This window comes from Macadamia integrifolia, chromosome 1 (genome assembly GCF_013358625.1).
Source record: "Macadamia integrifolia cultivar HAES 741 chromosome 1, SCU_Mint_v3, whole genome shotgun sequence".
NCBI lineage: Eukaryota > Viridiplantae > Streptophyta > Magnoliopsida > Proteales > Proteaceae > Macadamia > Macadamia integrifolia.
The window spans coordinates 11,621,501-11,648,509 of NC_056557.1; the positions used below are offsets into that span (position 1 = coordinate 11,621,501).

A 27,009-nucleotide genomic window follows, 5' to 3' on the forward strand; every position below is an offset into this window, starting at 1 on the left:
AACTGATTACGTTTACCTTGAGCTATTTTTTGACTCCTTGGTTGGTGCCATTCCAGAGCAAAGCTTGACAAGTTTTGAGAATTTTTAGTGGGAGCAATCTTCAGCTTTTTAAACTCCTAGATGATAGGACTTGGAATCTCAAGACCCCGTCTCTTCATACCATAGTGAGGTGTAAAAAATTCCATTTCTTCAATGGTAACTGAGCAAACCTTAGCAGGAGAAAGTTGTTCCTTGGTGACTACGACAAATTCTATAGCCGGGGCTAGAGCAAAATTAACTTGTTCTATGTCGGAACTGTCCACATTATTATAGTCCAAATCCCCTTCTACCTTTACAATAGCCAAATGCAATGGAGCCCTTGGACTTTCAGCAGATTCAAGTATCATAATTGGGTTGGAGTAAGAATCCCCGAGAATGGACCATGTCAATCAGACCAGCTGTAGGTTCAGACCCCGATCCAGGTACGGTCTGGTTTGGTTCTAAGGAGGGCTTATATGAGTTCGGAATGGCTAGTGGGGTCTGGTTACTAAGATTGGGTCCAACAAAAACCTTAAACTGTCATATGACTCCACAGCCATCTGGGTAGGGTGAGAGAAACGGACTGGGCTTGGACCAATGATCTGCCTTAATGGAGAAGGAAGAGAAACTTTAGAAAAGCCCAGAGGGTCTAAAAAGGTTGTGATAGAGGTGTTGGGTCTCACTTTGCCCAAAGACACTTCATGCCAAGGTCTAGAAGTGGTGGTACAAGGCTCAAAGGAGAGGTGGGCCTAGAATTACGGTAAAAGAAGCCCACCACACATGACATGGTTTTCGTTGATGGAGGAAAATCCAGGTTTGCCGCAGTCTCAAGTTCCGGCATGGTTTCTTCTTACCTTGCATATATCCATGGAGTTGCAAAACCCTTACCTGAATAACCTGTAATCAGTTTGAATCAATGAAGGATTCAGATTATGTAAGACAAGATCAACAGTTCATATTAAATGAGGTGTTCAGAAGTTGGCAACGCTGTAGGACTCCCCTTTTAGCCAGAAATTAGCGTAATTTTTATAGAAAATCTACGAGGAGATAGGCACAACTAAGAACGCACTCCATCCACCCACGTTTTTACTAATAAATTTACTGCCCATAATATTTTGGAATAAAAAACTCCACCAATAGTTATACAAGAGAATATGCTTTCCGGCAGTTTTTAATTGGTTCGGATGATTCTCTTGTCCTTATCTCCATATTCCAAAATCCCTAAAAATTATACATGAGAAAAGATTTCAAGTATGCAGCAGAAAAGAATCATACGACACGCTTCTCACGGTTGCTCTTTCTGGCGACGAAGCCATGCTCGGCAAACAGATTCTATGCATTCAACGCTCCCTAGAGAAGCTCCTGTCGCCCTTTGTCTCTCTTTCCCTCCTCTTATCGTCATCAACCCCCTTTCTCTTATTATCTCCTCTATTGTTTATGCTCCTTCTGCTCCATGTTGTCTTAAATTTGTATTCTATCCTAGAAGTTAGAAAGTAGAAGAGGAAATTCGGATTGGGTGGAGAGAGGTATGTGGGAAGTGGGATGTGTTTCTATATCTCTTTCTCTCTTATCAATTTTCCTCCCATGAGTCCGTGACAATTAGCTGATCGGTCTAACAAATTCTTATACAGATTTGTACTTCTACCTGTCTCACTTGTTCCAGCTGTTGCTTCAATTCGAAATAGGGAAGAAATCCCAAATCAGAAAAGAGAGAGAGAGGAGGTAAAACACGAAATTGTTTCGTATACATAGTTGACGATGTCGGTACAAAAAGAACCGGAGCAGGTTATGAAGCAGAGAGTGGGATCTGTCTTGGGTAAGAAAACAATACTTAAGAGTGACCATTTCCCTGGCTGTCAAAATAAACGATTAGCTCCTCAAATCGATGGCGCTCCCAATTACAGACAGGTTTTTCTTCATCTTCTTCTCCCTCATCGTCTCTGAATAAAGGCATGACAAAGAATAAGCATTTAATTTACTTACTCGTTTTACTTTATTTAATTCTTCATATAAATATATTGGAGCGGAAGTATTGGGTAAAATACCCCGGTGGATTTTATTCCCCGTCATCCTCCACCTTCGCATCTGGGTTTTTATGTTTTTTTCTTCACTAATCTCAAGGCAAGCAGGTGTTTCAATTAAATCCATAATTTATATGCTCTTTTTTTTTTCCCGTGAAACAAGCTTAACTCACTCCTCAAGTCCAGGTGCGCCTTCACTCTTTCGCCTATTTATCTTAGGGGTCAGTGAAACAGAGCTAGTTATCCGATGTGGTCTTGTTGTAGCTTAATTATCATCTCTTGTATTCATTCACCCGCTTAGAGTTCAAAATCCCAATGTGGTGTATGGGGACTTGGGGGTTCTCTAATTGTCCATACAGTGTTTGCATTTGCCCTTACTGACGTATACTCAACTTTTTTTCTGATTACTCTGTTGTCCCTTGGATCGACATTTTCATTGTTAAGATGTGCCGTGCTTCAAGATTTCCCTTGGCATGCATGTATGCTTGTTTGCGGTGGTTCTTTTGATCTGTAGCTTTTGTGCGTATCTATGTATATGGGGTTCCAGTTCCAATTTTCACTTGCTCCAGTTCATCATGGAGTTGGAACTCCCCATAATATGCAGCTTCTGGAAATTTGAAAAGTTTTGGACTCTGGGAGTGAGGCATGCAAATGTGGGGTTTGCCCGCATCATTTATTAGTATTTTTCTCAAAATTTCTTAAGACAAGATTCTCCCTCTTCCAACTGGAAGTTGGGTTCTTTCTGTGTCTGACATTGCATATTTTGGCGTTTTATGGTTTACCACTTGCAAGGTCATCTGTCTAAGTCCATACCTTGCCACCAGAAAAATGAAGTAAGATATTGACATCAATTTTATGATGTATTTGCACATCATTACTCTCTCTCTCTCTCTCTCTCTCTCTCCTTTCTCTAATCAAACATAGAATTAGCATCATACCGTGGAGCAACGTGTACTTCAGCACTAGATTACTGATCATTTCTCTTTGCTTAGAGAAAAAAGGGTCACATGATTAACTTCTTGGCATAGCAATTCAACAAAAGTTTAAGATAGTAATGTGTCAGTGCCTCAGTGAAAAAATGGGCAAGTCCCCTCCTTTTTGAATGACTATACTACTATATCAGGAGTTTGTTCTGAACAAAAGAAGAAAAGAAAAGGAACTCGATGTTTCAATTTCTGTTGTTGTTACATGATTGTAGATTGCAATACTTTTGGAGCATTGCAGGTAGTATGAAGAATGCAACAGTAAGATTGTTGAACTCCTATTACCAAACTGATATTATGTAGCTCATCTATAACTTGAAAGTTACATTATAAAGTAAAGATGCTTACTGTACATATGATTAATGGTAGCTTCCTTCCCCTGTTAGAAAAAAAGGAAAAAAAAATGATAATTGTTGGAACACCGTTCCATTTTATTGTCTTGAACAATAAATTCTAGCAATCAAAACGGATGCCGCAAAAACTGTTGGCTTATATACGAACGAGAAAATAGTTTTATTCCATATTAGGAAAAAAGGGTTTTGTCTTGATTGCATTTGAAAATGGCAGCTTGGTTGGTTGGTTGGTAAGTCTATGGAGGTTTGTACCATACTCAATTTTCAATACCGATCTTCTCCTACTAAACTAAATTAATGTGCTTGCATACATAAAAAATGTTCTGTCTTAATTATATATTATAATACCAGTGAGCATAAAGTACTAAGTATCCTCGACATAGTACAAGTTGTGGGAGTCATACAACCCTTCCTATGGAACAACACCATTGGATCCATACTTTAGATGAATGCTATTGAATCCATTGGGGATCATCCACATTTATCCACTTGGTGATGTTGGTCTAGTATCACATCATTTAGGTGATGTAATTGTTTGATGCGTAGTTTGTGCATCCTACCCAGCAGCATGAACACAATCCCCCAAAGCAAATAGGCAATTTGTTCATGTGTTTGTGATATGTATCAAACCCCCTTTGGAGCCAGCTTCATGTAATTCTGCATCATTCATGCTTTGCCAAGCTGCTGATAAGTTTAAAAGTATCTTCTCTTCATGACATCTTTATTTAATTCCTTTCCATTTTATTTATTATATGGTAGGCCGACTCATTACGTGTTCATGGTGTCGCAATACCTACTATTGATGGTATCCGAAATGTACTTAATCATATTGGGGGACAACAAAAAGGGAAGCAAACGCGAGTGCTTTGGCATAACCTTCGAGAAGAACCGGTAAGGCTATGTAGTTCTTTACATTGGAACTATGAAAATAGTGGAATGTGGATTGTGATTTTATCATTTGAGATATTTTTGGATGTACTGGTTTTGAGTATTCTGAATCCAGTAGAAATTTTGTTGCTTAATAAGATATGAAACAGGTGGTGTACATCAATGGTCGTCCATTTGTTCTGCGTGATGTGGAGAGGCCCTTTTCCAATCTTGAGTATACGGTAATATACATTAAGAGATTTTTTTTCTCATTTTTTAATGGCATGTATTTTCGTTAATATTTAACTTTGGCTCTTCTTTTTGAAATGTGCTTTTACCACTGCTTTGCATTTTTATTGTCATGTGAGAAATTGCATGGTAGGTGTTTATTTGATATCTAACACGGTGTTTAAAAGGAAATGAAGCCCCAGTTGTGTGATGCATAAGCATAAAGTTAGCTTTATAACCAGTCAAATTATTGGAAAAATTATTAGATACAAAATGATATGATGTGGGAGTTTAACTTCATCTAAAAGAAGTTGGAGCTCTTTTCCCATTTTTTTTCCACAGTTTATGAGGTTCTAAGTCCTATTTGGAGGTGGGACTTGCTTGCATTTTTTGGAAAGTGATTCAAGATTTGATCTCTTTAAGTGTTAGACCCCTGTGCACAAGCAGTTGGAACTCAATTCAGTTAAGAAGAACCCCCGCACCACCCCCTTGCCAGAAAAAAAATTAAAAAAGAAGGTTGAAGTGCTAATTTATGAAGGAACGTCTGCAGCCTCACATTGATGCAATTAGGCTTCTGTTTTGGCTGGAATGGTCTGTTTTCCTCGTATTTATTCAGTTTTCTTCAGTCTATACTTCTAGTCCCAGGATTTTGGGTATTTCAGAATGGTGGTAAAAATTGTTTTTATTTGACATTATGGGTATTGTATCAAATTAAGGAATAGAGGGGGATGGCAGAATTTTATTTGTTTATTTATTTATTTTTAAGGGGGAGGGGGTGGGGTGTATAAATGACAGCCAGCCTTTTATGATAACTGAGAGCAAGTATTGTAAGTCAAGATACGGCCAACCACAGCCACCTAAAACCCAACCTTTAACTAGAATAGAGGCGAAAAAAATATATAAGAATACAAAAAAGATACCAGTTTGGTAAAGGAAAGGAGTTTCCTAGAATGCCATTTTTTTACCAACCCCTTGCTTGGCCAGAAAATCCACCATGCCATTCACCAACCTTGGCTTTCATTGGAATGAGCAATTGACATGTGAAGCAGGGGGGGTTTATGCATCTGATTTCATGAGCGTATCTCCAAGAAGCTTCCCTATTGGAGAGCACCCAAGCAATAACGGTCACCGAGTCCCCTTCCATCATGATATCATGAAATCCCTCTATCATCGCAAACTCCAATGCCAATCAAAGGGAAAGGAGTTCTGTCCTTACCGAACTGTCCTCATCTATTGGGCCTGACAATGCCCTCAATTTATCTCTTGTAGGCAATCTAATAATACCCCAGAGAACATAGGGACCTGGACATTCAATAAAGGAATCACCAAAGTTTAACCTCACCATTTCCCCTGCCGAGGGGAGGGGGGACCCATACCTCAGCTCTATGGTTCCCTGGGATATTTGAGTTAATCACGTTTGACCAATCTGTGAACAGAAACAGAGCTGGGCCATATCTAATTATTGGATCAGCCAATGCCAAATGTGCCACCCACACCCTTGTCTTCTCATTTGACTGCCTTGGTTTGTGCTTTCCTTATGTTTTTGAAATGTAAAGTGTAACAATATCAGTAATATAAACCACAGTAATCACACACAAGAGAAGAGGAGAAAGAGAAAAGAAGATTGATGAAGGAGGAGGTGAGACTGCTAAGAGAGCAGAACCGATACTTAGCCGTCTCCTCCTTACCGTGCTTATATAGACACCAATAAGATTACATTGAACAAGGAAAGATACTCCTTGCCGAATAAGAAAAAGGAAATATGAGACCTAGAATAATTAGGAAACAAATAACTAGGACTAACTAGACTAGAAACAAAAAAGGAAATGGAGGAAACACAAACTATCCATGATAGGAACTATCCCCTATCGTGGAGCACAACTCAGTGTACCATGGTACACATAGACACTGGACCCCACGGTGATGTAGATTCACATCCATCATGGATTGCCACAGGAGGAGGGGCCAGCCCAAAGTGGGCTAATCGATCTCCACTTACAGCCCATTTAAGGTCACTTAAGTGGCTAGGAATACATAAGTTATTTCATTGGAAAATAAGGGCCCATTGGGCCCATCGATTGTAATATGCCCATTAGTGGCTATTAGTGAATGACTAGTTAGTTATCTTCTCCAATTGGGGTTATAGTCTAGTCCTATTTGGAGTCCAACTCCTATTATGTAATGTCCAGTCCTACTTGGAGTTTAACTCTTAGCTATGGTATGACTGCTATAAGCTAATCTGCCCTCTATATATAGAGGATCTCATGTACTCTCAATTCTCAGATTTGAATAAAGAATGATTGCACTCAATAGCTTAGAACAGCCGGGATGATAGCTGTGGGCGAGGAGCCCGGGTTGAGATAGCCACCCCTCCTCCACATTCTCTTGTCATTCCTTTTATTTTCTGCAACTTATTTTCTGTTTGTTAATTGTTTATTGCCAGAAGAAGTCAGATCTGTTGAACCATTAAAATCCAGAACTGACCAGCCAAGAATGCCTATTCTTGACCCAGCCGATTCTCTCTCTCCTTCCCCTTCTGTATTCTGTTCAGTCAGACATCAAACAGAGGTGTTCCAGGCCCTTTAAGGATCAATCGATCCTTACTTGAGCACTGTTGAAGAATCCAGCCACTGTTCTTGAAGTCCAACCGGCAAGTGAACAGAATCTGAGGGTGGAGGCACTGTCTTTTTAGCCACTGATACACCTATAGTGGAGGGGCAGCAGGGATGGGTGATCCATCAAGGGGCACGATAACAGGTAGATGAGGTGCAAAAGCAGTGTTTTCAAGAGTTGTTGGTGGAGAGACATGAGATATTATATGATGTATTCTAAAAAAATGTCACATTAGCACTAACAAATTGTCTATGAGTAATAGGATCATAGCATAGGTATCCCTTCTGAGTTATATACTTACTAAGAAAATGCATTTAACAGTCTAGGGAGATAACTTATCAATATGATGTTGCAAGATATGAACAAAATACACAACCAAAAACCCACGGCAAAGCAGTAAACAAGGGAGCACGGGGATACAAAATAGAAAAAAGGTAGTTGGTTATCTAGAACTGAAGAAGGCATTCTGTTTATTCGAAAACACACAGTTAAAATAGCATCGCACAAAAAATGTTTTGAGACTGTTAGGATTATGGTTGTAAGGGTATGTACAAAGCCAGTGTGGTTGTGTTACATTGTGTGTCGATGTGTTCCTTTTGATATGTATTGTGAAAGTTGTAGTGTGTGTCGGTAGTTGTGTCGGTGCGTTGCTCTTATCTTCTTTGTAAAAACGTGCCCAGGATACGTGTCAAAGTTTTAGCTTTGTATTATGGCTATAAATAGCCTTCTAAGCTCAATGAAAACATATGGGGTTTTGTGAGCCAAAGAGTTTGTGTTTGAAAATGGTATCAGAGCCAGTTCTCTCCTCCTTCTCCGGCTAAACTCCTCCTCTGGCCGTCACTATTGTTCAGATTGAACCTGTTTTAGCCAAAGATACAGTCTAGGCCACGCCCTTTTGCAAGTAATCCCTGCTTATGGTTTCTTTCAGAAAAAGACCCTTGAGCGGTGTGGGCTTTCAGGCTAAGGATGCCATTTTGTGCCCTTTTTGGCTCGGGTTGCTCTGATATTTGATACTATGATCAGGGGGGTTCTTGATTGGCCTCGACTAGCTGTGTCTTTGCCTAGATCAGTTTCTCAAATGAGTGGTGATGGTTCAGATCTAGAGTATGCCAATTTCCCTTTTCTTAAAAATCTTATGGCTTCACCTTCCTTTTCTCTTTTCTCTTTTCTCTTCCCCACGACGATCATCTTCATCTCGATCTTCAACTTCTTCCCTGGATTACCTCTATGAACTATCCTATGTTCCTGACGATCAAGTTATTCCTTCCACTCCTTCCCCTCTTCTGAACCCTTACACTGTTTTCCCAAAAAATCCCTAGCCCTTCTCGATGGACATCTCTTCTTAAACCTAAGAAGACTCCACCTTTAAAGGAACTGGTTCAGGCATCTCGTTTCGATCATTTTCAGGTCCTGGCTACAGAAAAAGAACAACTGTTCTCTCTTGAGATACCCCTTGATCTGATCCCTCAATGGATACAACAAGGATATACTCATCTCCACTTTGGCGCAATTAAGTTTGCACTTTCTTTCCATGGATGAAAAGGTCTCCTCGTGGTTTCTCGCGTAGCCCTCCTTGACGATCGGTTTCTACAGTATCAACATGTTGTAATCGCCATTGTTCAAACCACTCTGAATGCAGGAATGGTGTTTTTAACACTATACCCCAATTTCAACATTCCTCTTTCAGATTCCCTTCTCCCTACTGCTCTAAAATTTCAGATTCAGATCACTGGAGTTCCTCAGGTAGCTATTGCTCAGGCCGCTACTTTACATTACCAAATGGCCTATCGACTGCAAAATCATGCTTTTGATCTTCTTACAGGCCATGCAGAAGATGCTTTGTTCATAACCATGGACTCTAACCAAGTCCCCTGCTGTACCTATATTCCTAGACAAATTCCTAGAGACGAACTTCTTCGTCTTCTTCCCTCTTCTTGGGTAACAGCTTATGGACAATAGATCTTCGGTTCCCTTCAACAAACCACTCCTGAACGTGTCCAATCCACAGATCCAGAATATATCAGGCATTCTAATAGAGAAGTAGAAATTAGGTTTCCTCCTCCAAAACCTCAAACTCTTTCTCCTACTTTTCCAACCTCTTTCAAAATGATCAAAGAAAAGATCCCCATCAAATCTTTTGATTCTCAGGGCGGTCCTATTTACTATTTTCAAGATCCAGTTACAGGTCATAAGTATTTTGATTTATGTGACTGTGAATCTTGTCTCCAAGACTTAGATGATGAAGATACTTCCACTAAGTATCGCTCTTTAAGACGTAAGTCTTCTCAACAGACTTTACGAGCCCGCTATGAGTCAGGAGATTCCACTGTTGGCCCTCTTAGTGAAGAATCCAAGTACCCTTTCTTTGACAAGTTTGGTGATGATAAGGTTACTCCTCAACCTTCGCCTCCTACTTGCAAACCCCCACCAAAACCAGACCTTCCATGCCCTATTCTTCCTCCATGTTGTATGTATACACCAGGCTCTTCATCTTCCTCTCCTCTTAGACAAATTCCTGGTCTCGGTGACTTAGGCCCCGATACTCATGGTGTTCGGCAAGTTTGGAAAATTAAGTCTCCAATCCGTCCCACTGGACAACCTGCAGAAATTTTCCAAGCAGAAGCAGCTTTGAATTGGCAAGCAGAAAATGCTGTCGTCCAAAATCAATACCTTGAGCGCATCCTTGCTCAAACACAACAAACTCAAGGCACGCTGACTCAACATGATCACCTTCTCCAGTCTTTACGATGAGAAATTGATCAGGTTCATGTAGAACTGGCTGGAATTGCTTCAAGTGTGGCCGATACCACTACTACCTTTGCCCTTATTGAACAAAAAGAAAAACATCTCAGGCATCTTGAAGCTCAACTCCATAGTCTTCAAAGGAACACATCGACACACAGTGTAACACAACCACATTGGCTGTGTACATACATACATTTATACATTAGAGGCATCAGAACTATCAGAACTACTGGTTGGATATGCACTGGCAGTATCGATCAACCGATCATTGTAGGCTTCCAGCAGTTGTTCGATGCGGGGGTCAGGCAGTCTACCTGTTTGATGAAGTTCCCATGCCGTATCCATCGAAGAAAGAGAGGGGCCGGAACTTGGCTTGGAGAGACATTATTTGCAGAACACATAAGTGTGTAAAAAGGATCTCCATTCATCTCTGTGTTGAAGTCGGGTGGTAAACAGGTCATAAGGTTTGATGTTTAACATATGAAAATCGGGAGTATAATGGATGTAATGGCAGGGTTGTCGGTTTTCAAAGGTTCGGTGAATGAGAGGAGGTCGATGGAAAAGGATTGTAATGTGGCGTTGGTTTGGGTGTTCTTGTTCTTTTGTGGTTTCTGAGAGATGAGAAGAGAAGAGATTAAACCAGTGGTTTATGAGAGAAAAAAGCTGTAGGAAGGTAAGGATTGTGAGATTGGGCCGTGGAACACCTCGGTTGGGAAACATCCACCTGGAGGTAAACCAATGGATTGTGGTAAGGGGAAGGCTTAGAGCAATGGTGTAGGCTGAACAGAGGTGCCAAAAGATACATTTGTAGATAAGAGGAAGATCCTGAAGTTCTTGTAGGGTGGTAAAGGTGAACAAGGTGAGAAAAGGATAGTCTGGGTGAAAAGAACTTCCAGGCATAGTTTTTAAGGCGGTTAGGCGACGGAGGCATTTGAGGGTCTTTCGGAGCGCCTTAGCAATAAGGTGGGCATAAAGCGTCGCTTTATTGACTAAAGCGTTCTTGTGTAATTTTTTTATAAAACCAATCTATTTGGCTTAAATCCTAGTTGAATCCTATTACTCATATGTTAAATAAATATTAAAGGTTCATATTCATACCAATGTAAGATATTCATCAAGAAAACAAATCAATAAAGTGAATAAACTAAGTTCATTTTCATCAATCATCAATCATCAATCATCAATCATCATAACATATAAACATATAATATAAACACATAATTATGAAACAAAATTATAAATATAAAGAAAAGAGGACATAAAAATACAATTATGTATTATACTTACCTCTATGATGCCAAAATGAGTGACTAAGCCCTAAGGTTATCCACTATATTTCTACTTCTGTCAAAGAAGAATGGAGCTCACCGTTGCCGGAGCAATATGGTCGCCTAGATCAGTGGTTCTTCCTTGTTCCTTGATTCCCTCTCAAAGCCCTTTCTTAAAACCCTTGACAAAATCCAAACCCTGTTTGTGAATCGTGTTTTTGTTTTGTTTGTTTTGGTTATTTTTGGTGGAGTAAAGCTAATCCCATACATCTCAAGTGTTAACAAAATCATACATCTACCAATTAAAAATCTATATTTTGAATCTTCATCAAGTAATTTTAAAATGTGTTTAAAAAAAAAAAACCCATAAGGTGCTACTTCACGTAAGGCGGAGCACTGCCTTACCATCTCTAGACCGCATCAGCGCCAAGGCGCTGCTAAGGCGTCGCCTTACCAGCTTCTTAAAAACTATGCTTCCAGGTAAGGATAATCCTTCTCGTCGAAGAGCAACTTTGAGGAGTTGGATTGATGTAATTTTACTGTAAGAAATAACCTTTCGCAGGGTTAGATCTTGTAGTATTTCATGTGGGAGGCTTGGTGGAAGAGAGCAACAAAGGTTACGGCCAAATGGTGGAGGTTGAGAGGAAGAGGAGGCTCCTGAGGTTATAGGGAAGAGTAGAGGTATGATTGAAAAGGTTGAGGTAGGCCGGGAGAGGAAAACTCAAATGACCATTCAGTGAACCACTGAGCCCAGCGAAGGAGTTGTGCATGGGGTAGAACCTTTTGCCGGAATTCAAGCATTTGGGGGAAGCTTGACATGTCTAACTCAACAAGGAACTTATGACCAATGAGATGGAATTGGAATTTTTCAATTCCTCGTCTGACTGCTAGTATCTCTTTGAAGGTTGAGTGATAGTGAGCTTCTGAGGTCTTGAAAGATCCACTCTTATAACCGCAAACGGTCCTTAGTTTTGTTGACTTATTTTCTTCAAGGAGAACCGCACCCCAGTATCACTTGCATCAGTTTGCAAAACTCTCTTACCATCAGAGGGAATTTGGAGTGTAGGAAGACTTGCTGAAAGCTTCTTCAATGCTTGGATAGCTGTAGTATGAGATGAAGACCATGGAGGAGCTTTCTTTCTCAGAAGTTGATGAAGCAGGGAAGTGTGCTTGATCTGTTGAGGGAGAAATTCTGTCATGTAGTTTACTATTCCAAGGAATATTTGAATCTGATTCTTTGTCAGAGGACCATCAGGAAACTGTTGGAGAGATGTGGCAATATGAGGCTGAAGTTCATATCTTCCTTTGGAGATAGTTACGCCGAGAAAATCAATGGAGGATACACTAATTTGCATCTTTTTGGGAGAGAGCATGAGACCATATTCTTGAACAATTGTATGAAATTGCTGAAGAAGTTGTAGATGTTCTGCCTCATCTTTAGAGAAGAGAAGAATGTCATCAATATAGATGAGGGCATGATCTTGAATTGGAGCAAATATTCTCATCATAGTTCTTTGGAAGATTGATGGAGCTGTTTTCAAGCCCAAAAGGCATTACTGTCCATTGCATATGGTATCCAGGAACACAAAAGGTTGTTTTTGGTCTATCCTCTGGAACTATTCCAAGCTGCCAAAATTCTGCTTTGAGATCAAACTTGGAGAAGATATTTGCATGAGCTAGTTGGAGAAGTAAAGCCGGACGAGTTGGTAATGGGAACTTCTCATTAGCCAAGAAGAAATTTAAGGGCTGATAATTAATCACCATTCTCATTTTTCCACGAATTTGTTCTGTCCGCTTGTTAACATAAAATGCTTGACATGCCCAGGAGGAGAGTGTTGGTTCTAAAAGACCTTGAGACTGCAGTTGTTGGAGTTCTTGAACTGCCAAGGAGAGATGATCTGGATTCATGCCGGGATGGCTGGCCTTTGTTGGATTAACATCTTCATTTTTCTTGAAGGGCAAAGTAATGAAGAAGTCAGGGTTATGCCAAAGAGGATGTGAACACTTGGTGAGGAACTCTGTATGAGAATCTGCACAAGATGTTGAAAGAATTTTTCCTTTGATATTCTCAAACGGGGATAAACCTGCAAGAAAAATGTTAGAAATAGGGATCGAAGGGAGAAGTTGTTGTTTATAAACAAGACCGTGGGGAGTCCAACGAAGAGAGAGATGGCTGAGGACATCAAAACCTATGATAAGGTATTTTCCTAGGAAATGGGGTCCGAAAACTGTATGGGTTAATGACAAGGTAGGGAGAAGTTGGATTTTTATGGGTTGTCTAGACACAAGATTAATATAAAATGTTTTACCATTGGCTGCCAGGAATGGGAGAGGGGTTTCTAGGGTTTTCCAAAGATGTTCAGGAAGAACCTTTGGGGCCATAATGGTAGTAGCCGCTCCTGTGTCTAAAAAGGCTATTACCTTAATGGGTTTGGCATATGATTCAGGGATTATTTGGACTGACAAATGTGGAAGGGAGATGGCATGACAAAGTGGGGGAGAGTTTTCCGAAGTGGTTGTGAAGGGGATTACCTGGTAGAGGGGATCAGATTCCTCGGACTTGGAGAGGGAAGACTCTGGGTCTGAGTTTGTTTCTGGGAAATCAATAGCAAAGAGGGAGAGATCTGTGGGTGAGTCATCAAGAGAGTATAAAGACTCCAGGTCTGCATCATGAAGGTCCTCTTGGTGAAGGGAGGACAGCATATGAATAACCTTGTTTCTTTTTTGAGAGAGGGGGCAATTTTTGGCAAAATGTCCTTTTCCACAGACATAGCAAGAAGAGGATTTATTTTTTCTCTAAACTGCTTTTTTCGAAGGAATCTCCATTTTTTCTTGAACTTTGGAGATTTAGGGTATACTTTGTAACCATATATGGTAGACTGTATTGTGTAAGGGTATGCATGTAATTTTACATATTTCAAGTCATTGACGATTTATTGAGAGGAGTTAAGTGGATTTCCCACTTAACCAATTCTGCCCGATACTTCTCTCTCTGTCTCCCTCTCCATCTTTTTGTTCTCTTCTTCTTCTCTTCCTCTCCTTCTTGTACTTCCCATCTTCCTTCTCCTTACTTCATCTAGGGTACAAAACGAACTTGGTATTAGAGTGGTTAATTGGTTTGAGAGTCAAGCTGCAATCCTTCCTCTTCCTCCCTTTGGAACCCTTTGTAAGGGTTCCAAGGATGAGTGCTCTATGTGAAATCTTGAAGAACCCACGGTGTAAGTTCCATACTTATTTTGGGGCCATATAAGTTTATCATCTCGGCTATGAATTGGAAGGGAGTTTTGGAGAAATTGGAGTACTTCTTGCTGCTGAAATATTGATAATGGGAGGGGTCTCTCAACCTGATCATATACTTGTTTTCAAAGATACATTGGGGTATTTCCCAAGAGGTGACACCCTTCAACGAGAGAAATTAGGTGACAATTCTCAACAGATACCACAAAGTAGGTGGACAAATTAAATTGGAAAGAGCATGCCAGCTGCCAGCTTCTGTTTTGTTTGTCAATGAGACCACATACATTACCATTGGGGAGGCCTGAGACCCAAATCTTCCCAGATGTTGATACATTCACCATTGCCAGTGGACCAAGTAATTCCTTTTCGAAGAAGATTTCGGCCATATATCAAACCTTGCCATGCCCATGATGGCCGGCTACTAATGGATGCTTGGTGAAAACTTGAATTTGGAAACTCTCATTTCATGACTTGAATCCAACGAGAGTTACTTTTGGAAATGAGACTCCATCCCAGACTCCCAGTTTTGCCAAGCAAGTAATGTTTTGGCATTCCAAATCCTTGAAATCAAGCCTACCTTCATCTCCTTTCAACGGGTTAGTTTTTACCAATTAACCCAATGCATTTTTTCCCTTCCTTTTTCTGCCCCGACCAAAAATCTGAGGCTGCTCTTGAAATTTGATGTAGAGTTGATTTGGGGATTTTAAAGGGACTCATAGCATGACTTGGAACAACTGTTATCACTGATTTAATTAAGAGTTCTTTCCCAGCATGATTAACAGTTTGCCTTTCCATCCATTCATCTTATTCAAGGCCTTGTCTTTTATATAAGCAAATAGATTTGATTTAGATTTGGAAAATTTAGGTGGAAGACCCAAATATTTGTCCTTCCCTTGAGCTTGTCTACATGGGATGATTTGCATAGCCTACTCCTTGATTCATGCTGGGGTGTTTCTGCTGAAAGTAAAGGAAGATTTTTACAAATTGACCACCTGACCTGAAGCATTGCAGTAACCTTCAATAATGCTTTTCTGAAGATTATTTTCTTTAATTCTCATGAAGAGGAGACTATCTTCAGCAAAGAATAATCTTGATTCTTGAGATCATAGGGCAGTTTTTATTAATTTGAATGCCTTTAACTATAGCTTTTGAAATCACGAGTGTAAGATGGTTCTCACAAATGAGGAAGAGGAAGGGAGAGATGGGATCATCTTGCCGGAGTCCTCTTTTAGGAATAATATTCCCTTTGGAAACTCCATTGAACAATATGGAATATCGGCAAAACCCCATTTCCTCAAAGGAAAAACCAGTCCACACGGTCTAAAGCCTTGCACATATACAACTTTAGAGATGCAAAATAAAATTTCCGTTTCTTTCTATGCCAGAGTAAGTGGAAGATCTCATGAGCAATTAGAACATTGCCAGAAATTGATCTTTCCTTGATGGAGGCATTTTGAGTCTAGTCTATGATCTCATTGAGAGTAGGCTTAAGTTGAGTGGTCTGAATTTTATATTCCCTTCTAAGCAACATTTGTCAATGAAATTGGTCTATACTCACTAATAGTTTTTGGGTCTTTGCCTTTGAGAATCAGGGTGATGTAGCTCTAGCTAAGTTGTTTCAATTAGAAACCAGACATAAAGAAGGACCAAACAACATATAATGTCACCACTAATCGCATTCCAGTAGCCATGATAGAATTTACATGAGAGTCCATTTGGGCCAGGAGATTTAGTTGGATTGATTTGAAAGATTGAGCTTTGATCTCCTCTGCTGAAGGAATTCTGCCGTCTCTCATTTGTTCCTCAGAGATGCATGGGTGGATCAAGTCAAGGAATTAAGGATCTCAGACATACTATGAGTTGGTTCAGCCTGGTATAACTTATCGAAGTAGGCGATGATCTCCTCTTCAATTTTTTCTCCATTTTCTGTCCATTGCACATCAACTTTCAGCCTCCAAATATGGTTGTTAGACCTTCTTTGCATTGCTGTTGCATGAAAGAAAGATTTGTTGCGAGCTCCAGCTGAAAGCGAAGAGATTCTGAATTTTGTATGCCAAAAGAGTTTTCTATATAGAATTTCATCCAAAATTTTCCTTTTCTCTTTTTTACCTGGGATGATAGGATGGTCTTCTCCTTTTGGATATATTCGATCTCTTGAATAAGCTTTTTTTTTTTGGTGAATAATATAATTCATTACCAAAGAGAAGAAGAAAAAATACAATAGCCCAAAGGTAGGCAAAAGAAAGAGAAAAAAGGAAATACACAAGGTGGGGTTGTTTATAACTGATTATCTTTTTATGGTTTTCCACTTTTCCTCCAGATTCTAGATAGGGTTTGTAGAAATAAGAGAAAGGGGGAGTAATGGTGGGTGATCGTGAAGGGGGAAAGAGAGAAGAGTACAGGCAAGGGAAGGTGGAGAAAAGTGAGGAGATAGTGTTGAGTGGGTAGGTGAAGGGGTAAAGTGTTAGTGGACGATAAACAGAAAGGTGAAGGGAAGGTGATAATAGCTGAAGCTACAGGAAGATAAAAAAAATAAAAAAGGAAAAGGCAATGGAGAATGCAAGAGCTTGACATAGAGTTGGGAATTTTAGGATGTGCTAATGTCTATGATTACTGGAGATTGTAGATGCAGAAGGTGCATAAAGCACAGAGGAGGTAAACACCAGACACTGCTTGGGAAGTGACATTAATCATTCCTACTTTCTCACATCTGTCTTTTGAGTAGTTCAACTTCTATGTGTGCTCCACTGGTAGTGAAGGTTGTCAGGCATTGGTGGTGCATTCAAGAACTGTGTGAAAACATATTGGCGGTATTCTTAGGGCCTGTTGAAGTCATGATTTTCATGTATATTGTGATTTATGATATTAAATTCTGTTTTTACTTGAACATGCCATCCTCCTTTACTTTCTCCTTTTCTGTTGAGGTTAGGGGAGGCTCATTTACTCTCTCTCTCTCTCTCTCTAGCAGCCAAGAGTCATGTGATGGTATGTCACTACATAAGGAAAGCTAGGTACTACTTGTTTTGATTATCTTGATCCCACATAGAGTCGGAGACCTAGATCTAGCAACTCTATGAATAAGGGTTTTTTTCTTCCTTTCATCCATTGCTGACTTCCTTTCCTTCTTATCATCAGTAAGGTTGTTATTCCTGGAAATGGTATTCTGTGTATGTTGAGTTCTTTTCCTCTGTTCTTTTTTTGCCGACTTCCCATCTTGGGTTCCTCTCCTCATCATCAATAAGGTTGTTATCCTGGAAACTGATAAGAAAAAGGGAGCAATAGCTGAGATTGAGACGGCCTCAACTCTTTTAAAAATAAATAATCAAATGATGAATTTTATGCTAACAGATAACCGTCATGCAATACTTAATAGATATTTCTTTGTTGAAGAATCTTTTCCTTGCCTACCAATTCCACGAACAAACAAAAGTATCTGAGGGTTTCTAGTAATATTTTGTATCCACTTGGTGTATTTGCATGAGGACCCTAGATACCAATTTTCCATCTTTTGATTGATCTGTTGATGTAATCTATGCCCATTTGGATTTAATGGTTTCTGTTTAGTTGATAGAGCAGTATTTCCTTAGAATACTCTTTGGAAAAATCCAATATATGTGGAGTTATTTGGCAGGTTATATTAGACAAGCACCTTGATAATTACCTTTTTTTTTATTTTTTATTTTTATTTTTTATAATTTGAAATACTGGTCCTATCAGGTAATGTGTTTAAACGCATATGAATAATTGAAGATGAGAATGCTCTGATAAGGTAATGTAAGATTCGGTCGCAAGTGATCCAATCCCATGTAGGATTGATGGAGAACCTAAGGGACGAAAGGGGAAATAAGAGTAGAGGGGGGAGGGGGGAGGGGGCGGGGAAGGGGGGAATCACACACTTCACTAGTGCACAAACTCAACATCTTCATTCAATAATTATATTGCTCTCTGGTTTGTCTATCGGTTACAGTCAGTATATAGGAAAGTAAAGACAGAGAATTAGAAGCTTCACTAAAATGGAAACTAGCCTAAACTAGGAAACAACCATAAAAAGGAAACCAAAGCAAGGAAATAAATCCTACTTCTACGTTCAAGTTTGGAAAGTAAAAGCATGAAATAAAATGCTAAGTACGAATTTTATTTTCAACCCTTATTGGACTAAAACCCTGGGCTGGACCGGTTCTTCTTGGCTCTTGGCTTCCAAAGCCAGTCATGCTGGTCCAACCAGGTAAGGGCAACTGTATCTGCATCAACTCTCCTCTTAAAAGAACTTGACTCCGTTGAGTTAGGGAAAGGACCGAGGAGACCGTCTGAAGGAATACGTTGAATGAGGAACGATCTCACCATCTTCTTGAGCTTAATTTCAGGGAGATCTTTGGCAGGATGAAACTTTATAGTCTTGTTGGCATGCTTGAAAGCATAGGTATTGGCATAGCCACAATGCTATACTTTTTTGTCAAACAACCAAGGTCGACCAAGAAGGATATGACACCTTCAGAGGGAGGACATCACATTGGACTGTATCATTAAATCCACCAATAGAATATGTGACCAAGCACTTATCTGTGATTTTGAGATTAGTGTTGTTCACCCAAGCAACCTTATAAGGATTTGGATGTGGTTCTATATTCAATCCCAGCTTACGAACAACGTCTTCAGAGACAACATTAGTGCAACTACCTCCGTCAATGACCAAGGTTAACAACTGGTCATTGCACTTCACACAAGTCTGAAAAATACTACTGCGGCACCAATCTTCATTGTCAGTGGCTTTTTGAGTGGTCAACACATGACGAATGACATAAAAGGATGTTGGTCTTCATCACTGAGAATGTCATTGACTTCACCTAGCGCACGCTCTTTTCTTAAATCAACTGTCAGAGCCAGGTTGCTCTTCGAGAATATATGGTATAGGAGAATCCTTATCAATAAAAGCAACCAAACGGCTGGGACATTGAGCACTGATATGTTCAAATCCATGGCATAAGTAGCACCAAACTGTAAATTTTGAAGAATTAGAAGGTTTATTTGAACCACGCCGAGGGGGTGGGTATGGACGAGTAGGCCGACTAGGTCGTGAAGAGGCCAGATGTAGCACTAGCTTGTGGTTTGCTAGATGACATTTCTTGGGTAGGAGGCTATTGCAGAATGGAACTAGTACCTCGAGGGAAAGTATCTACAAAATTTCTCCAATTGTATGGGCTTTTCAGACTTTCCTCAATCTGATATGCTACTTGCGCAGTATTTTCCATAGTAGGCAGTCGACTAGATGTAAGGGCAGCACTAAGTTGAGGGTGCAAACCATTGCTAAATTGTGCCACTAATACTTCTTCATCTCACTCAAAATTAGAACGAGTGGCCAAATAATAAAATCTCGCAACATATTCTTCAACAATTAAATTCTCCTGTTTCAACTGTGCAAATCTGAGATGCATGCGTTGCTTGTAATCAGAAGGCAAGAATCTCCGGTTCATGACTTCATGCATTTCAGCCCAAATAGTGACTAAACCAATGCTTCGGGTTCGGTTCTGTTGTTGCTTGATCCACCAGACTTGGGCCGTGCCTTTTAGTTTGGCCTCTGCAAATAGGATCTTTTGAGCCTCAGTCAACCCGTACCATCTGTAGAATGTGTCTAAGCTGTGAATCTAGTCAATGTACAGTTCTGGATTGTTGTCTCCATAAAAATCAAGGACATCCAATTTTGTCTTCAAAACAGGACTCTAACTAAACTAATGAATTAAATCTCGTTTTCCTACTTTCTACCTATATTTTAGGCCCACTAAAGTGGCCCATTACAAAAAAACTGAAGGGATCAAAGGCCCAACACAAACCAAACCCAAGGTTTATTTGCAATAAAATAGGCCCATTAAGTGGCTTATTTGCATCACAGGGCTTGTGACCTTTATTAAATTGTTTTGTTTCTTTAACTCGGTTTATTCCCATGCTTGCCTTTGATTTCTATCATGACAATTTTTAATTTTGTAATTACTATATATTGAATTAGGGAATCAATAGGGCTAGAGTTGAACAAATGGAAGCTCGATTAAAGGATGACATACTTTTGGAAGCTGCGCGGTATCTTTTTTTTTTTTAATAGAAAAATATTTTCCTTATGAATGGTTACTGAGACCTGTTTTTACCCAGATTTCTCTTGCTATGTGTGATAGCATGTTTTCTTTGCACATCTGACTTAGCAGATATGGAAATAAGATCCTTGTAACTGATGAACTGCCAGATGGTCAGATGGTGGACCAATGGGAACCAGTGACACATGATTCGGTGAAGACACCTTTAGAGGTATACTTATTGAACTCTTCTTGGATATGTTGGATGAGGCATTTCAATTGTGATGAGAAATGTTGCTATATTTATGTCGGATGTTTTTTTAATCCTTTGCTTAGGTTTATGAGGAACTGCAAGTAGAAGGATACCTTGTTAACTATGAACGTGTTCCTATTACTGATGAAAAATCACCAAAGGAGCAGGATTTTGATATTCTGGTAATTTTTCTATTTCAGCACTGGTTTAATCCCGACATGTGTGACATGTATAGCTATGTTCCTAAACTACATCAATGGAAGTCACTAAATGATGGCATTTTGATTTGCATGTATCATATTGTACCTTTTTTGACAGACAGCTGTATGTTTGAAAAGGTTTGACTTTTTTCGATCTCTTTCTAGTTCTAACTTAAGTTTATCATTTGTGTGATTCAGGTTGAAGTTCCCAATGACATGTTTGTACATTTTAGTATTCCAGTAGATTTCAATTTCTGTGATTTCAGCTGACACCAAAATCTATTTGTTATAAATGTTGCAAATTTTTTTAAATAATTTTACCAGATCCTGTGGCATTTATGTACCACATATAAAATAGTGTCTTTCCAATTGTTTCTAGTACCCTATTTGAACTGTCATGTGATGATGTCAGCCAGTTAGTTTTTGATATTTGGCCAAACTACCCCTGACAAAGGGTTAAATGGTAAGTTCTCTTCGTTGCATAAACCCCCGATTCGATCAATGAGGGCTCCAAGCCTTTCGTTCCAAAACCTTTGTTCTCCTCCAGAACCCCATACCAGAGTACCCTGCTGAATCTCCGATGATCCTGCAAGGTGAGCTCGTCCTCTCTCTCCCCCTCACACTCTCTCTTTCTCTCTGCCGCTGAAACCTTCATCTCTGTTTCTCTCCCATGTAATGCTTTTCTTTGAGCCAATTCATCATCGTTGATAACTTCATTGGAAATGTAAGCATCTTCAGAGTTCAATCCTTTCAGTCCTGGTCTCAAGTTCTTACAACGAGAAGCGAAGATGGAAATGCAGTTAGCTTCTTGTGGCATCTCCGCTAGTCCTCAGGATATGATTTTTGTCTAAAAAAGCTCCATGTCCAATGACGAAGCACTCATTCAGATCCTCAACAAGTAAAGACTAAAACCTAAAAACTGAAAAGCATACACATGAAACTTTTCTCCATAAACTGGAACAGAACCAAAATCTGGCTTTGTTTCAAGGATTCTACAGAAAGGAATCTTTCATTAAGAATTATACAAAAGGCATTCATGCTCATAACTGATTAAGTATTTCAATCAATAGATAACATAAACCTCAAATCTGATCGACGAAATTAAGCGAGTAGGGAAGGTGAATGAACGAAATAGCAGACAAAGATAGCTCAAAGTGTTAAATCAAGAAAAAATCTTGATCGGAGAAAACAGAGTAATTAAGCTACTCTATGTCTGAAAACCGAAGAAGTTCATACAAGTGGCTACAGATTATATCAAGAATAGCGACAATTAATGACATTTCCTTACCTCCGAGAGGAATTAAATCTGTTCCTTCGATTATCTCTGATTGGAGAACCACCGTGGATTCTTCGGCACTTGGAAGCGGAAGCAATAAACGCAAGCTTTTAATGGTTCTCTGTTCGATTCTGACCTGATCTTGATGGCGATCTTGATGAGTAGAAAGCAATAAATCAAACAAGCTTCTCATGTGCTTTGGCAATGAAGAGAGGATTCGCAGTGAAAGTATTGCATGCCAAAGGGAAAATAAAAAACGCTTCAAAACTTTTGTTTATGATTCTGGTTAATATCGTCTTTTCCTCTATTCTAAATCTTTAAGTTAACAACATTACTCAAAATGGGAGCGTTTGTGATTTTGTAAAACGGTGTCATTTACTTGTCATTAGAGAGTTTTTAGGGGTGATACTTGTAATTATCTCATAAAATAATATTTTGGGATTTTTTTTCAGAAGAAAAAAAATGTCAACAATCACTTCTCCACCAATTTGGAGGCTCATGGTTTTTTCAAAACAAACTTGAGGATTTGGAGTGCATTGAAGCCTATAACATAATTGTGGGGGAATGCTTTCTCAATATAATGCATTTTATTTGCCAGTATTGATGTAATTTGGGAAAAAGGCTTTCTTCCATTGATAGCTGCTCCACTTTATTTATAATAATGAGGAGAAGATTCTAGAATAGGTACAGTGACTGACATACCCTTCATGACTAAATATCCCTTGGACCCATCTTTTAACACTCCTCTTAAAAGTTGGTGCATAGATATTAGACATGCCCAACTTGCTAATGATAAGATGAAAACTCTTATTTCTAAGATCCTTAATAAACCGTATTTGACGAATGGAACACAAATAACCCCTTGTTCTAACTTCTCCTTGATAAAGTTACAATCGATCTCGACATGCTTTGTCAGATCATGCTGTACTAGATTGTGAGCAATGCTTATTGCGGATTTATTGCATGGTTCAAGAACTCGGCGAGATCTCGTTTTTCTGAAAAGGCGAGTTGTTCACACAGGCGAGGTAGAAAAACTGCAATATCTCGAGTGAGATTTCGAGATCTCGTTGAGATCTCGGTCCAATAACTCGTCTCGAACGATTTCGGTTAATCCCAGTCCATTTTTGGGCCAAACTATACTACTAAAGCCATGTTTCGACTCGACCTGGCGAGATTTCTTGCTGGTTTCGCCTCTTTTTTCCTCTAGTTCCCATTTTTGAGAGAAAATCAACAAAAAATTTGTGGGACATCTATTCTTTGGCTGGGGTCTTCGCTCTAAGTTGCATTGAAGCCAAGATATCCAAGATTGGTGGGGGCTTTTCCCCTTAAGAACACTTTAAGGTAAAAACTTCTTCCCAAACCCCTTTTTTTCAAAGTGACATTGTCAAATCTTGTTTCTTACCATTGGTTTTTTTATATGTCATGATACTAAGGGTGATCTATACATTCATGGAAGAAAAATTAATTAATTTTTTTTCTGTTATAATAAATTATTTTCTTGGAAAAAAAATTAGAAAAATATGATTTATTTAAGATGTTTGGTACTCATTTTTTTATATGTTGGTCACCAAAGGCTGATCTACAGCCTCATGGTGGCCATTTTATTTTTTCAGCCAATAAATAAATAAATTAATTTTCTGAAATATATAATATATATTAAATAATTACAGAAAAATAAAAAATTATGAAAATAATTTCTGTTTTCGATGGAAAATTACTCTAATGTTGTGTAAATATTGTTTGTATAGTTTGAAATGAAAATGGTGTTTTTAGTTGCACTCTAGTACACTTTATTGTGAATTTTGATTTATTATTAATAAAAAAAATATGATCTAAAATTAATGAAAAAAATTATAAAAAATAGGGGATTAATATGTAATAGTTATATGTTATTGAGTAGCTCTTAATGCATGCATTCTTTACAATATAGTGTTTATGTTGAATAGTTACTAACTCACTATTTACTAATTCATGAACAAACACATTTATGTAATGGTGTTGAATACTTGAAGTTGGGGAACAATGTCTACTTCTCATAGTGGTGATATTGCATGTTTACATGGGGATCCTATGTCCGATGATAAGAAAAAGTCAAGGTGTAGGTATTGTCAGAAGATGATAGATTTTGGAGGTGCTACTAGGTTGAAACAACATTTAGTTGGGGGTACAAGGATGTTGCCAAATGCCCCCAAGCACCTTATGAAGTCATAAAATATGTAGAACATAGTTTAAGAGGTGGAAGGTTAAAGAAGGTAGAGAAACAAAGGTTGGACCAAGAATTCGATGAGGTAGTCTTAGAGAGTCATCATCACCCAACAACAGTGGATGTTGACTTTGATGACTTTGATAGTGATTACAACCCAGAATCAGGTATGTCAAGCGTAGAATGGAGAGAATTGCAAAAAGTTAAGGCAGCGAGCTTGGTCTCGCATCAAATAGATAAGGTTAGGCAGGTAGAGATGAAGAGAGGAGCAGGTGGCTCTGGTTCTAGAGCAGCTGCATCAGATGTGCCTCCCACAGAGAGAAGAATGAACAAGAAGCGAAAGAATGTGGATGTGCCTCTAAGGAGAGCTTAGAGTGTGAGGGCTGCCACACCCCCATCACCACCCCAAAGAGATCCTGATGAGAGGCAAGATCCCTTGTTTTTTAGACAGTAGGATACATATCAAAGAACCGTAAAGCAAGCTTGGGGTACATGGAAACAACTTGGGGTTGCAATGTCAATTTTTTTTCCTATAATAGCATCCCAGCTAATGTTGCACAAGGGACATATTACCAGGCCATGATTGACATTGCAGGAAGGGCTGGTCCAGGAACAAAAGGGCCAACTCCTTATGAGTTGATGAATGTTTATTTGCCTCATCAGAAGGAGTTAGATGAGTACATTAATGGCTTGAAGACTCAGTGGGCACAATATAGAGTTACTGTGATGTGTGATGGTTGGACTGAACCAATTGGACAGTCTATCATCAACTTCATGGTGTATTGTGATGGGAAGACTATATTCTTAAAGTCTGTTATGCATCCAAAGAGAAGAAGGATGCAATATACTTATACAAGTAGTTGAAGGATGTTTTCACGAGGTGGGGCCTGAGAATGTTGTTCAGATTGTCACAGACAATGGGAGCAACTTAAAGACAGCGGGGGAGAGACTAATGAATCGGAAGAGCAAAAGCATCCACCTTCCACCTTTTTTGGACACCATGTGCTGCCCCACTCCGTTAACTTAATGCTTAAAGAAATGACGAATAAGTCTTTGGTGTAAAGTGAACTTCAAATATTTACAATTTTGCCACTCTTCAAAAAAGAAAAAAAAAGAAAAGAAAAAGAAGAAAGTGAGAGAGAGAACAAAGTTATTTACCATTCTGCCGTTGTTCCTTACGCCTTTATTTACTATTTTGCCATCATATTTGAGTGTAATCTCGCTTATCTCCACCATGGTAGCCAATAATGAAGTTATTCAATAGCTGAACTCCTATAAAGGAGAAACTGATGCAAAAATTGATGCTGTCACTACCGTTGTCACTTTCCCTAAGACAATTATGGAATCTATGGAAGTTTCTATTGATCGATTGGCCGCAGCAGATAAAAGAAAGAGTCCTATTCAATCTGGGGATTCTTCCAAGACCACTCCACAGGATCCGTTACTACCATTACCACCATTGCCACCACATCATACACCACGACCACCACCACCACCACGACCACCACCACCACCACCATCACAACCATATGGAACTGGTAGATATGATGGAGTGGAAAGAACACAATTGGATGTCTTTGATTTTTATGGAGATAACAATCCAGAACTGTACCTTGACTGGATTCACAACTTAGAGACGTTCTTCAGATGGTACGCGTTAACTGAGGCTGAAAGATCTTATTTGCAGAGGCTAAATTGAAAGGCACGACCCGATTTGGTGGGTCAAGCAATTGCAACAGAACCGAACTCGAGGAATTGGTTTAGTCACTACTTCAGATGAAATGCATGAAGTCATGAACCAGAGATTCTTGTCTTATGATTACAAGCAACGCATGCATCTCAGGTTTGCACAGTTGAAACAGGAGAATTTGACTGTTGAAGAATATGTGACTAGATTTTATTATTTGGCCACTCGTTCTGATTTTGAGTGAGATGAAGTATTGGTGGCACAATTCCACAATAGTTTGCACCCTCAACTTAGTACTGCCCTTGCATCTAGTCGATTGCCCACAATAGAAGATGCCGTATATGTCACACCCCGTTCACATTGAACCGGGCCAGTGACCGGGTTAACACCGGTTAACCCAAACCTGCCAGGATCATCTGATACTGTATTCCACCACAACATACACACTACTAATAAAACTTATCAGATCAGCGGAAGACTAAGTTTTACCTGTGAATAATCCCATAATACTTGATACCCGCACTGTGATACAATAGTTATATACATGTGGGCCCGAAGGCATGATATTTACACAATAAAAGTACAATTCACATATCAAGTACATAAAGGAAACCATCAAAATAATCAGAGTACACAGATCGGCTCGGTATCAAAGGCTAGAGCTCAGCTCGGCATCAAGGGTTGAGCCCAGCTCGGCATCACATGGTTGAGCTCAGCTCGGCCTCGAAAGTGGAGCTCAGCTCGGCATCAGAATTGCGGTCCCGCAGCACAACTCTGGCACGAGCAGTCAATGCCGTGCTCTAACTCCTCAGGGGCCCACCAGTCCTCTTCAGGGAACTCGACTGTGGGACCCACCCTGTGCTCCTCAGATGTATGACCTGCAAAATCATCTAAAAAGGGGGTACCCGCGGGATGAGCTCACTAGCTCAGTAAGTGGTAAGATGGACCACACAGCAGTCCACACATCGAAACACAATCATATGCACTACATGCCA

The 27,009-nt window shown here is 39.5% G+C and overlaps 1 protein-coding gene across 4 annotated transcripts in view; it reads left to right on the top strand.

The window, feature by feature from the left end:
- Positions 1 to 1,264: 1,264 nt before the first annotated feature.
- Positions 1,265 to 27,009, top strand: part of LOC122079636 (paladin) — a 71,559-nt gene continuing 45,814 nt past the window's right edge. Inside the window, exons 1-7 of one of the 4 annotated variants that reach the window (XM_042646264.1) lie at positions 1,265 to 1,544; positions 1,650 to 1,926; positions 4,135 to 4,266; positions 4,413 to 4,484; positions 20,335 to 20,405; positions 20,528 to 20,627; positions 20,732 to 20,830. In XM_042646264.1, coding sequence (XP_042502198.1) covers positions 1,777 to 1,926; positions 4,135 to 4,266; positions 4,413 to 4,484; positions 20,335 to 20,405; positions 20,528 to 20,627; positions 20,732 to 20,830 — 624 coding nt within the window. In that variant the 5' untranslated portion in view covers positions 1,265 to 1,544; positions 1,650 to 1,776. Of the gene's footprint in view, positions 1,927 to 4,134; positions 4,267 to 4,412; positions 4,485 to 20,334; positions 20,406 to 20,527; positions 20,628 to 20,731; positions 20,831 to 27,009 lie in introns of those variants that run through there. The other 3 variants (XM_042646271.1, XM_042646281.1, XM_042646291.1) reach the window with 3 other exon arrangements.